Raw genomic sequence first — 13412 nt, 5'->3', positions numbered from 1 at the left:
GTGCAGCCTTGTTCTTTAGAAAAGCTGTGATTTTATTCCAGGGTTCGCATGTATCTGTCCGATGCTGCTATTGCACACGGTGTCAGGTATCTGGGTCAGGATTGTTGGGGCTAAGAATCCTTCTATAAAGAGTTGAGATCAGGAGGTTTGAGGGGTGACAGTGAAGTAAATTAAGGTTAAACAAGTATGAGAGTGCAGCTTTTGTCTCTATGGTGGATTTGCTGGTTTTCATTCACTGTTTAAGTTTAATTTAAGAAACGACTTTTTGAAGTTCAGTGTTATTAGTTTTCAATTTTCAATTCAGTTTTAGTTATACAGCGCCAACTCACAACAGTCGCCTCAAGGTACTTCATATTGTAAGGTAGACGCTACAATAATACTTACAGAGAAAACTCAACAATATGACCCCTATGAGCAAGCACTGGCGACAGTGGGAAGGAAAAACTCCCTTTTAACAGGAAGAAACCTGAGTTTCTTCAGGCTGAGTTTAGTTTTTATTAGATTCACTGTTAGTTTCAGACTTTGTAATGATTAATTGTGTGGAGGACATATGTCAGAGGCAACATTTGGAGGAAGAAAAACTTTTTGGACTCGATCTTGTAGACAATCAAAGCCTCAAGAAATGTGTCCATCAGTTTTTAACTGATACTAAAACCAAACACATTACCTCCATATTTTATGTCAAGTTCACAAAACCAGTTAACTAAAATTGTTATTTTTGACATCTAGTTGTAGTTTTACGTTTAGTTTTATTTAACTATAATAAGCTCGGTTAGGTTTAAGAGAAGATTGTGGTTTGGGTTATTATCCAGTGCAGCGTGCAGAGGTCCTTTACAGGAGTTCGACCAGCTTCACTGCTGTCATCCAGCAGATGCATCGTGGCACTGACATTGTGTACGAGACGTGCTCTCGTGTATTTTGTGGGTGATTTGTGACATTCTGAAAAAAAGCCCGGAGAGCCTGCGCAGGTTTCTGTTCCCGATTTTTTTTTAATTACACGTCAGAGTGTGAAACAAACCCAGGCGTAAGCCAAAGCTGAGACTATGAGCTGAGCTGGCAGAGTAGAGCGACCCCTCGTCTGATCCAGTGCTCCGCAGGAACGTTGGAGTTGAGTGTCATGGCGATGACATAATTGGTGGAGTGTCCGGTGGTGGACAGGGTGCCGCGTCGCTCGCTCGTCTTGTAGACGGGCACCAGATAACACATCCTCTCGGGAATGTCGCCTCGCTTCATGGGCTTCAACCACATCTGACAGAGAGAAGCACAGTGTGTTACAGAGGGGACGGGCTGGGGTGACAAGGTCGTACCTCAAAGTTTTGGGGTGTGCTCTGTTTAGAGTTTGGAAAGCAGCAGCAGTCGTGTAGAGGTTGTTTTCCTTTCAAAAGATTTGACTGGTGGAATAATTCAGCTGGCTTTGGGGGTTTGCTTCGCCTCCGCTGATGACACACAAAAGGAAACAGCCCTGATTGCAGGATAAATGCACTGTGATGGGCGTGGGTGTCTTCAAAGGGGTCCAGAGGTCAGGATGGAGCAATAAGCATTCGCTGCAGTGGAAACTAACCTGGCTCTTGATTTGTTATCCAAACATTAACTTACAAATTGGAACTTTGGGGACATAAACTTATAAAACAATAGCATTAACGAGCAAGAGCTCCCTTGGGCTATTAAGAAGTCTTGGTTATGCAAAAGGGATAAACTGGGCCACTCCAAAAAACATCTATAAAAAGCAAAAAAAACAAAAACTGTTTGTAGACTTGCAGCCTGAAAAACCGCTCATCTGGTTCCGTAACAGGCGCCTCAGTGAAGATTTGCATTTCAAAGGCAGGCGCGGCAGCCTCTGTTGTGCTGCTTTTTTCTCCCCCCACAAATAATAAACACATTTTTAATTAAGTTCCGCTCTTGTCAAGAACTGATTCTGTTAATAACTTGCCCTGAACTGTCTGAATATTAAAAAAAAGTCAGTCTCGTGCATAATTCATAGGCGCTGAATGCATTGTGAAGAAGAGAGAATGGAAAAGATTCAAACCGTAAGGAAAACTTGATCAGTGGCTGCTCTGAGCCACCGGCTCTTACTTCCATCACTCTGTCAGTCTGCTTTCATATGCCACAGCATGCCCTGCTAATTAATAAAAGGATGGGAAGGAGACGAGTGTCCTGCAGGCAGAATGTAAAATAGTGCTGAGGCTGCAGCCGAGTCCAGAGAACATCCTCCTGGGTGAAGCAGCAGCTACACCCGCAGCGGCTGCTGTTCGCTTCCTTTGCAGTATGTGTCCCTTTTTAAGTAAAAGCTATCGCACTGGGGTTTACGAGCAACGCAACAATTAAAAACTTTTTCTTTCTGATGGCCAGAGGGATTCACACAAGCACAATCAATAAACCTCCTCCCTGCAAACTTTATGTAAGAATTTGTTTGCAACACGGCTTTTTGGGGCCTTTTTGGACCAGGTGCCTGCAGTGTTTTACTATCAGCTCCACAAATTCATTTAACAGTGCCCACAATGAGCTTTCAAATCCAAAAGCTGTAATATAAAGTGTAAACCCACACGCTTCTCTCTACGTGTTTCTGCATGGGGCCTCATCAGGAAGGCATTCATAAGCCAGTTTCACACGTGCGCTGCAGCATTTACCTTCCAACCGAGGCCTTTCAAATCCAGTCATTTCAAAGTTTTGTGTTTTTTCCACTGAATTATCAGCTGGTTACAAATAATGCTTTTTCCCTCTTATTCTGCCATACACATCATGATTTTTTGCCATGACACTGGTGCTCAAATCTGGAATAAAAAATATTGCTGAGTGAAAACTAAATGATGCCTTTAGGCTGTGACACCAGGAAACAGTTTTTAAACAGAGCTCAATCTGTTTATCAGCCCTGAAAAACTCCATAAGGATGCGCTGTACTTGTGAGGGCTCACAACAGCTGCAAAAAATTCAATAAAAAGCACGAAATTATTAGAAATAAAAGGTGACGACCAACATGAACGCAATGCCAACTGCTCACCACAGGCATGGAGTCGTGCAGCACTTTGGGATAGGACTCGGCAAGACGTTTGGTCTTTCTGTCCCAGCGCGCCCCATCAAGGAACAGACCTCTGATGTACACACCTGACACAAACACACACAATTCATTCTTACTGTGATATTAAAATCCGCAAATTATCTTCTACAAACTGCAGCTTTGGACAAACACATTTCTACATGAATTAAGCTGAACTGACCTCTGCTTGTTTGCAGAAAGCAGCAGGCTCTTCCTCTAATAGGCTGGAAAAGGGGGCATGACTTAGAGATAACTAGATGTTGGCACCCCGACAGTATGACACACCCAAATGCACAAACACACTGTCAGATTTGTAGCTTGGCAGTATAGCTTGTGTTAGCTTGGTGGGGGCCCAGCAGGGAGCTGATTGAGGGTGAGACTTTATGTGAGACTTTGACTGAGAATCTCACAGCGGAGCTGGAGGCACAGCGAGGGGCTGATGCAGGCCCGCATGTAAGAGAGAGGCAGGGAGGCTTTACTTTAACTTACTTTCTCGCTTTATACTTTGCTTCTCTCGTATTCAGTCAGCCTTGTGTCACTTTTCATCTGTTTGTTTCTTCTCCTACACCCACTGCTTGTGTTCCTCTCATTTCGCTCTCTGCTTTGAAACCTAATTTTGAATTCCCCTCTTTCATCTCTCTGATTCCTTCCTACTACAAGTGCTCTCCATCTTCCCCGTGTCTTTTATTTACCTTCATTTAATGAGAGGGGCCTTTAGAAAACCTGTCCCAATACCCTGCTTACACTATTAACCCAAGGCCACGCTCCCTTATCCTATCTGCTGTTTTCTTTCTCCTAGCAGCATCCTACCGTCCGCAGGAGGCCGATTGTACTGTCTGTCATCCAGGACCTCGAAGTCAAAGCCCAGCAAATCGATAGGGATGGTGTGCTTCCTGGCGTAGTTCTGCTGGCTGCCTGTAAGGAAGGCTTGGGTGAAGAAGAATCCTGATATCCAAAATACAGCAGGCGCGCCCTTGTCGTACCAGTCCTGAACACACACGGAGGAAAAGAAGACATTAAGATGCAAAACAGTCAGTGAGGAAAAGCAAGTCAAAAGATAAATGCACAGAAGAACAAGAAAGTCCATATCAACATCACACACTGCAGGTAACTAAAGTACAATATGTTTAATATTATGTTGAGCTGCTAATTTAACCTGTGATAATTCCTGACTTATACAAACAAGAGGAATTACAGCACATATGTTATTTAAATGACAGATTGTAATGTGAAAACTGAATTCTTCACTTGATCCCTGAGATGTTTCAGTCTGGACCACAGATCAAGTGACACACACTGAGGCACAACACTAGCATGCCAGTGCTAGTGCATGCTAGTGCTGTGGTATTACAATAAATGTAACCTGGCAATTCAGGAAATCACATATAATAGGAAAACACTTCGACCCCCAGTCCTCCTGGAAAAGATGATAAATATGATCTTTAGAGCAACTTTGTACTGGTTTGCAGGTGGACCCAACCAATGCCACCAAAATCCTCTCACAGAACAACAGAAGCACCAAATCCCGCACTGTAGGGTGAAGAGTTCAATTTTTCCTCATTTTTTACAGATTTCTATATTCAGAAATGTTAACAGGGATTATTATTTTAACCAAAATCTCCTAAACAAACGTGCAGTCACAGATAAGAAACCCGGCACTCTCCAGCTCACTTTTAGGGAGTCATGAGTGGACGCACACACACACAGTATTCTTTTCACTCGAGTGGGTACTAACAGGAGGAGGACATTTCTGCTGTGGGAACTGACAGCACTGTTCGATGAAGCGCTTCACTTTGCAGACTCACATGGTAGGTCATGTGGCTGCAAGTGTTTCCAGTGCCAACTCTGCTCATGATTAAAATGCATAATACAGCAGATCTCCCTGCCTCCTCCGTGTTGATAAGCCACTGTGGAATAAAGCACTCTTGTGTAAGTGTGCCAAGTGTGGCACAGCTTAAGGCAGATCGTTATACAGCCAAAGTATGCAATGACATAAGTTTTTCATCCATAACACTCATGTATAAAAAATGCGGTTAATACCTTATTAAAACATTTTTATGTTGTTATTTAATTTTTAATCAGCTTTACTATTTTTATTTTGTGCTGTGATAATACCTGACTTATATAAAGGCATGACTTTAGCTCAGGAGGTAGAGCAGGTCCTCCACTAATTGGAAGGCTGGTGGTTCAATCCCTGTCTGCTCCAGTCTGCATGCCAAATATCCTTGGGCAAGATACTAACCCCAAGTTGCTCTCCGAAAGTTTTAGACAATACCTTCATCCATTAAAACTGTAGGCATAGATTTTTTCCAGTTTAACCTGGTGAGTTATCGATATCACGTATTAGGGCTGAACAACATGGTCCTGAAGAGCTGATCTGAACCTGTTGGTGATGTTTATCGCCTTGTGCTGCATATTGGAATATTTTAACGCATTGATCTGGTAAGTACATGAACTTAATTCACAGTAAAGGACTTAGATGGGCTGTAAGTAAAATGTTACTTTCTCTGTTACACCTGTGCACTTTTCAAATGCAGCTTCCTAAACAAACTCACTAGCCACCATCTCATCCAAGTATGCTCACTTTTGGCTCCAAAAAAGCAAAATGGTCAGATCCTTATAGCTAAACTCAAGTCAACAGACCAGAATCCCACTTATTTGATGCAGTTCTCTTGTTTTAGTCACCTGCAAGAACGTCAGTCGCTCTAGGAAGTCGTTGACGTAGCTTCCTAACGGTTTGAGGCTGGGGTAGGACTTCTTCATCCACATGGCTGGGATGCGACCCTTCAGGATGCTGCTGACCACCTCCTCCAGCTCTGCAGACATCACCACGAGACCCTGCACATGAACACACCCACACATCACACACATGTGATTAACTTTCTTTGAAGCTAGCAGGAGACAGACAGGTGTGTAATGGGAAACTCTTATTGTTCTGTGGGGGGCCTTTGATACCACAATGAACTATGATGTGCTTTGTTCCCCTTGCTGAGTCTTGGGCTTTCTCTTCAGTCTGGTGACGATGGAACATTTCAGAAAGAGATCAATAAAGTTACAAAGAGAAGCACGCAAGTGTCTAGGCTTATTTTTCTAACCTTTGAACAACGGGACTGCAGTTATATGCAGAGAACTTTATTAATCTCATTTAGTCTAATTACAGTCAATCTGGAATGCTGTTTCTAAGTTTCCAAGTGTGTTTGTGGCAATTTAAGAAAAGAATAAAATAACTAATCAAAATTATATGAAGGTAGTGAATCTATTTGGGAGTGCAACTGCTCAGACGCCTGTAATACTTGCGGATCCTCGCTCATGGATTTATCTGGTGTATAATTTAGCAACAGTGCTTGTAAGATGACAATAACAGCAACACACAGACTTTTACGTAGACAAATATTATATACAGGGTAATGTCTACACTTTCCCTGGTTTAACAAAGAGAGGATGTGTTTTAGGTTGTTGCATTCAGCTGTATTCTGCTGAAGGTTTACAGTATCTGATTTCTGAGGATGCATTACCAGTGTTTCCTCTATAATCATTCAGCAGAGGTGTGCGTCCACACATGAATTATTGCTTTCACTGAACAGAAATGTAAAATCAATGATGATTCATCATTTGGCGTAACTGTTTTTCTTAAACAAATTTACTGCAATTACACAGCATTTGGCATTTGGACAATATCCAGACAACAATGATTCCTGAGACCTGGACCAGACTTAATGTTTTCTCCCCTCTCTGGTAGGTCAGGTATTACCCAGAGGCGGTATAAAGGAGAGGCGTGGCACTCTCAGGACGATCAATAGAAAGTGATGGGAAAACTCCAGAATGCCAAGTGTCTCACCTGTCTCCCAGAGAGCCACCACAGAGCCCAACTGGGAAACATATGATCCAGTCGTCTTGTACATTTGCAAGTACACAGTATAAGTTCATGACAGTTTCAAGTGTGCGGCTGCTGATATAGCTACCTGTTATCAAACTAAAGATCTAGCCAGGAGCCATCTTACAGTCTCCTTAATGTAAACCAGCACATTTTCTCTGTGGGATGAGCCACACACTTTGATCGTGTCGCTTTTTTGAAGTGAGTCATAAGTAATTCATAATAGTGTTTTTATGTCCTATGACCACTGAAATAAGACTTATGGTTCTCTTTTCAGTTATTTAGTTAGAGGCTTTTGCTCAGATGGCTGCTGAGTGACGACACTTAATTCTTGATATTTTCATATTTCTCTTGTGAAAAGTGATTAAAAAAAAGACACTCTTCAAATTTACTGCAGATACATTCCAGCCCTTTCTCCATGTAAGCACGTACCTTTATGGCCTTCTGAATGTTGATGCAAGAGTCTCGGATCGTGCCCAGCAGGTTGTTGAAGCGACCCATCTCCTGCACCAGCACTGTGTTCATGCTCTGGTTGTAGCTGGTAGGAAAGCGGCTCATTGCTGCCTCCAAGTCAAAGTCTTCAGGCAGCTTACTGAGGATGTCAGCTGCCACTTCAAAGACCATGTCATCTGAGGATTTGGCATCTCCGCCTGAAGAGCGGGACTGATCAGAGACATGGAGCACAACAGAGCGACAGAGGGCTGATGAGAAGGGAAGGCAGGATGTGGGGTTCTCACTCGATTGACAGTTCATAATTTTTAGGGAAAATTACCATTTGCTGTCTTTGACTTGTCAAATTATGTATTCTCTTTTAAAGACTCATTTGCACTGGTGCTATTCTGATTTTGAAAAGACCCTGATGCTAAGAGGGCCTGACTTCTGACTCGACTTATATTTCATCATCTTTGTGCCTGAGTGATTCACATTTTATGCATCTAAAAGAACACGGAATGACACAGAATATCAACGTTTTTATATTTTATTTTACCTTCTCTTTCTTAATTTGTACACATTTCTCAGGTTATAGCTGCAACACTGTCCACAGAGGAATCCCTGCAAGTATAATCTCAGGATTTCATCATACAGCGCGAGATGAAAGGCTTCACTGCATCTCCCCCCCGATTTCTCCCACGCAGTAATTTCACACACTCTTATCAACAATTATAATGATCATTCACTGTGATAATTATTCACTCTAATCTGTGATTCTTACGCTTTTCTCTCAGTCCAGCTTGCACCATTTACCTATATGATGCTTAGTCACTAGCCAGCGGTAATGGATAATCATTGGCTAATGGCACCAGGGTTACAGTAGGAGAATGATAAATAGCTGCTTCATTCCATTTGAAGTGTCTCCCTGTTTATCGGTCATTGAGACTGATGAGATCGTATTAGATGCTAATGAAGTCCACACATGACTGGAGCCATTATTAATCTTGTTGAATGGAATTTATACGAATAAATGCCAGACTGCATGGAGCTCTAATTTTAACTTGAGATCTAGAAGTCACGATGCATGTGGAGATAATTCTCTCTTTGTAGCAACCCAGGTCTGATGCTATAAAAATACACTTTCACTATATATGCTGAGCTGAATGCGGAGTCATTCTTCTCTACTGTTGTGTGTCGATCCACTTTAAAACTTCTAGCAAAGAGAAATATTTTTTCAGAAGTCAAAGACACTGTGGTGGTTCTTTAAATAAATGGATACACAGATAAATAAAAACCCCTTTCCACTTTGCAGTAGAAGCCACACTTCTTTCATGTTCGAGTAGGCCTTGATGCAAAATCCCTCACATTTGATTTCCATCAAACATCGACTGGAGCGGGGAAGCGGTAAGATATATAATCCTGAACAAGCTAACCTCGTCTAAGAAAGCTGAGATATAATGATGCTGGATCACACAGCTCCACCAAAGCCACTGTGACTCACACTGTGTCTCTGCAGCCTCAAAGCACAATGTTGCTCTTTGAGAAGTCTCTCTAAAAGCAACTGCAATATTTATTTAGATTTTTTTGTTTTTAATTAATGCTGCACGGTGCATTTTAATGCAGGCCGATAAAATATTTAGAACAGATCTACAGGAGGCATACCGATGCTGTGTGTGTTTATGGGAGAAATAACTTCAGTGCCTAGGTAAATGTGTTCCCATGCATGTATTCCGGTCTGTTTATTTTGTGTTTGTTTGTGTGTTATGTATTTGCAGGGTCAGAGTGGGTGGGGTCATTCCAGCTGAGCATCTGGGATGTTGGCCAAGAGGGGGCGCTTTGGCCTGGTAAGCAACCAAAGGCTGCTGGCTCTTTTTCTTTTTTAATTTGTGCGGAGGTCTGGCCTCATTGCTGTTTTTTTTTTTTTTCCATTTCTGTGGTAGCAAAAAAAGATCTCTACAAACTACTCCTGGATATGCCCGTTTATTTTTCCTAAAAGATTACTCATGTGTGTCTGAACTTCCTGTGACAGCTGATAAATACAATACAGACTTATCAAGGGTCAAGGTAGCGTTACCTGTGTAAGCAAGATGCTGTCAAACAGAAGTTGAGTCTCAGCCTGGTCCTTGGTGATATCTGCGTTGGCGTTCATGCCAAAAATTTCTGGTGACGGGTTGAGTGGCAGCGACTTGGTATATTCGATGTAGCTGTCGTACTGCGACAGAGATGCAGAAAACAGAGGGAGAGAGGACGGGTGAAGTAAGAGGACGATTTTTAACGCAACATCAGGAAACATCTCGAGTAATAACATTCGCTGAAAAACAAGTCGGCTCCTTAGATTGCTGACATTTATTTTAATGACTATGTAAATGTGGCTTCATGAATAAAAGATGTGGTTGGAGGGGGGTGCAGTGCTGGAGAACAAAATGCCAAATAAAATGGTGTGCACCATAGATTGTACTAGTGTTAACAAATATATCAGCCCTCACTGATGGTGGCTTCCTGCTGTGCCTTGTTACACACATTTTATCTGTTAATGACTTTTTAAAGGTAGCTCAACAACAACGCAAAGGAGTCCTGCAATACGCTTCCTTGAAAAACTGCCAAGTTTACTTTTATTGAATTTTAAGGCAATGATACTGCCAGCAGCTTTGTGTGACTGATATTTGAATATGAATGAAAACATGTGTGAATAACATACCTATGCTGTACTATATATCAAAAATTCAACAGCATGAACAAACTCAGCATTTGCTAGTTTAGCAGACTGCACTTAAACCTGGTTGACATATTGTGACATCAAGGCAAATACTGAGGAGTAGAACATGTGAAGAGGTTAAAGCTGAAGGAACACTTGCAGTACACAGAAGAACTGTATCATTTCGTTGATGCATTTCAGCGTGTAGTTTTCATCAGAGTCTACAGCCAACATTTTGATTAGCAGGGTAAAGAATAGAAAATATATAAAACCATCCAGCATACAGCATACATACACTACCAGTCAAAGGTTTGGACACACCCTCTCATTTAATGGTTTTTCTTTATTTTCATGACTATTTTCATTGTAGATTCTCACTGAAGGCAACAAAACTATGAATGAACACATAGGGAATTGTGTAGTAAACAAAAAAGTGTGAAATGAGTCAAAACATGTTTTAGATTGTAGATTTTTCCAAATAGCCGCCTTTTTCTTCGATTACTGCTTTGCACACTCTTGGCATTTTCTTGTTGAGCTTTATGAGGTAGTCACCTGAAATGCTTTTCCAACAGTCTTGAAGGTGTTCCCAGATACTGAGCACTTGTTGGCCATTTTTGCCTTCACTCTGTGATCCATCTCACCCTAGGTGGGATAGGTCAGGTGAGTGTGGAGGCCAGGCCATCCGGCACAGCACTCCATCACTGTCCTTCTTGGTCACATAGCCCTTACACAGCCTGGAGGTGTGTTTGGGGTCAATGTCCTGTTGAAAAATAAATGATGGTCCAACCAAACACAAACCACATGGGATGGCACATCGCTGCAGGATGCTGTGGTAGCCATGTTGGTTCAGTGTGCCTTCAATTTTGACTAAATCCCCTACAGTGTCGCCAGCAAAGCACCCACACACCATCACACCTCCCCCTCGCTGCTTCATGTTGGGAACCATGCATGTAGAGACCATCCTTTCACCTTTTCTGTGTTATACAAAGACACAGTGGCTGGAACCAAAGATCTCAAATTTGGAGTCAGACCAAGGCACAGATTTCCACTGATCTGGTGTCCATTCCTTGTGTTTTTTGACCCAAATAAATCTCTTCCGCTTGTTTCTTTTCCTTAGTGGTAGTTTCTTAGCAGCTATTTGACCATAAAGGCCTGATTCGAGCAGTTTCCTCTGAACAGATGTAGAGATGTGTCTGCTACTGGAACTCTGTGTGGCATCTATCTGGGCTCTAATCTGAGTTGCTGTTAACTTGCGATTTCTGATCCTGGAGACTCGGATGAATTTATTGTCAGCAGCAGAGGTGACTCTTGGACTTCCTTTCCTGTGGCAGTCCTTGTGTGAGCCAGTTTTGTCGTAGTTCTTGATGGTTTTTTGGGAACAAGTTTTAGCAAGATTCCGGACTGACCTTTGGTTTTTACAGTAATGATGAACTGTCATTTCTCTCTACTTAGCTGACTATATTATTAATTCTAACATTTGTAATAGGGCTGGCAGCTGTGTACCAACCTGACTTCTGCACAACACTGATGGTCCCAACCCCATTAAGGCGGCAAGAAATTCCACTAATGAACCCTGACAAAGCACATCTGTGAAGTGAAACCATTTCAGGAGACCACATCATGAAGCTCATTGACAGGACAAGGGCTTGCATTGCTGTCAACAAAGCAGAGGGTGGCTACTTTGAGGAATCTAAAATATAAGACATATTTAGAGTTATCAATTTTGCTTCATATATTTGACATTCTTAGTATGAATCTACAATATAGAAAGTAATAAAGGAAAAAACATAAAATGAGAAGGTGTGTCCAAACTTTTGACCGGTAGTGCATCTACCATAAGTCTGAACTGAGCATATGATCATGAGGTTTGAAGTCAATTATTGTCCCTGGAAATGGAGTGTGCCTGATTAAAAAACACAGCACATTATATTTGGTCCATAAACTGGAGTCAGATGGAGTTTTTGTTGTGGCACCAAACACACATTTTGAAGATAATAAAAGTAAAGAGAGGTTAACAGTTGCCCTGTGCAGGGAATCTGCAGCCTGCTAAATGTGACTAAAGGAGAGAGTGACAACTCAGATCAGTGAGACTTTGCATCATGAATACTGCAAAAATGTTTCCCTGGTATTGACATATTACCATAAATCCTGTGCTTATTTTGTTGCCTACAGCCAGACCTAAACCAAAGAGGTGATTCATTAAAAAAAAAATCTTATCTGAGACTCGCTGTATTTCTTACATCTCCCTCAGCTGGTGCGTAGTACAGCCCAGTGGGGTCAAATGTGTAGCCAGGGTCCTCGATGATCTTTGGGGTGTAAAAGATCGAGAGGATCGTGCGCAGGGCTCGTCTGTCCCAGTCGTCTGTCACTCGCCCCCCATAGTTACACTCACCGGTCATGTAGCAGAGGGCATCAAACGGCACTTCCTGTACAACACAATAAATCATTCATTTCATAAGAGAACATAACAGCGGATGAGCAAGTTGATTTTCAGTGTACACAGATCTGCCAGCTCTGACAGGTGAAGTGATCATTTTGTTTCATTGCAAAGATCTGCTGGGAAACTCATGGCATTCATGCAGACATTACTTTGACTCGTACCAGCCAATACTGCTGCAAACCCTCCTCATGGTAGATGCTTCTTCAGCAGAGCAATGTGCTCTGTCACAATGCAAAAATTCCTTAACAGCCCAAAACAAGCTGGATGAACAAAGACCCCACCCCACAATCCACAGAACCCGAGGATCCACAACTACAGCCCACTGCCACAAACCATAAAACATCCAAACTATCCCATTCAAAACCACAACAGGTCAGAAGTATTTTGAAGCACCAAGGTGACATACACAGTATTTGTTGGGGGGTTATAATGCTGTGACCTGACACACCTGTCACTTTAGAACCAGCATTTGCACACAAAAAAAGCATGTGAGGATGCAGAAGGGTGAAGTTGTGGCCAGTGTGGCATTTTCTTGAGGAGGACTTCACTTAAAGATGTACTGAGCAACACTCAGCCACAAGCTGAAAATGTCACTGTGTTCCAAAAAGATCCTCAGTAGTTTATTTCTACTGCTTTTTCCACAGGAAGAGGGGATGGTGGAGGGTTGGAGTGCTATCTGTATGTGGAAAAATGTCAAGAGGGGTTTTGAATATGGCTTATGAAAAGGAATACTTGAGCAAAGCAGACGGTAGTTGTAAAAGCCAGAATTTTTAATATGAGCTTAGATGCTGACAGCTATATAGGAGTACATCGTGGATGTGGGTCTGCATGTGAGATAAACTCACTTCATACAGCTCTATGTAAAGTTTATATGAAAGCACTACATCCCAGACTGCATGAAATTTGTAACTGGTTAAACGCTTGCGCTGACTTGATG

General features: G+C 42.1%; 1 protein-coding gene across 2 annotated transcripts in view; it reads right to left on the bottom strand.

Annotated features, from left to right (window-relative positions):
• Window positions 1-965: 965 nt before the first annotated feature.
• dnah7 (dynein, axonemal, heavy chain 7) overlaps window positions 966-13412 on the bottom strand; it is a 75365-nt gene continuing 62918 nt past the window's right edge. For both annotated transcript variants that reach the window (XM_025903745.1, XM_005450456.4), the window contains exons 60-66: window positions 12276-12461; window positions 9415-9552; window positions 7341-7571; window positions 5720-5872; window positions 3845-4022; window positions 2999-3102; window positions 966-1248 (exon numbers count right to left, since the gene is read on the bottom strand). In XM_025903745.1, the coding sequence (XP_025759530.1) occupies window positions 1042-1248; window positions 2999-3102; window positions 3845-4022; window positions 5720-5872; window positions 7341-7571; window positions 9415-9552; window positions 12276-12461 (1197 nt within the window). In that variant the 3' untranslated portion in view covers window positions 966-1041. The remainder of the gene's footprint in view (window positions 1249-2998; window positions 3103-3844; window positions 4023-5719; window positions 5873-7340; window positions 7572-9414; window positions 9553-12275; window positions 12462-13412) is intronic.

This window comes from Oreochromis niloticus, linkage group LG16, assembly GCF_001858045.2.
Source record: "Oreochromis niloticus isolate F11D_XX linkage group LG16, O_niloticus_UMD_NMBU, whole genome shotgun sequence".
Classification (NCBI taxonomy): Eukaryota; Metazoa; Chordata; class Actinopteri; order Cichliformes; family Cichlidae; genus Oreochromis; species Oreochromis niloticus.
The sequence above is the reverse complement of the archived record's forward strand: the minus strand, read 5'-3'. Positions and strand labels throughout refer to the sequence as shown.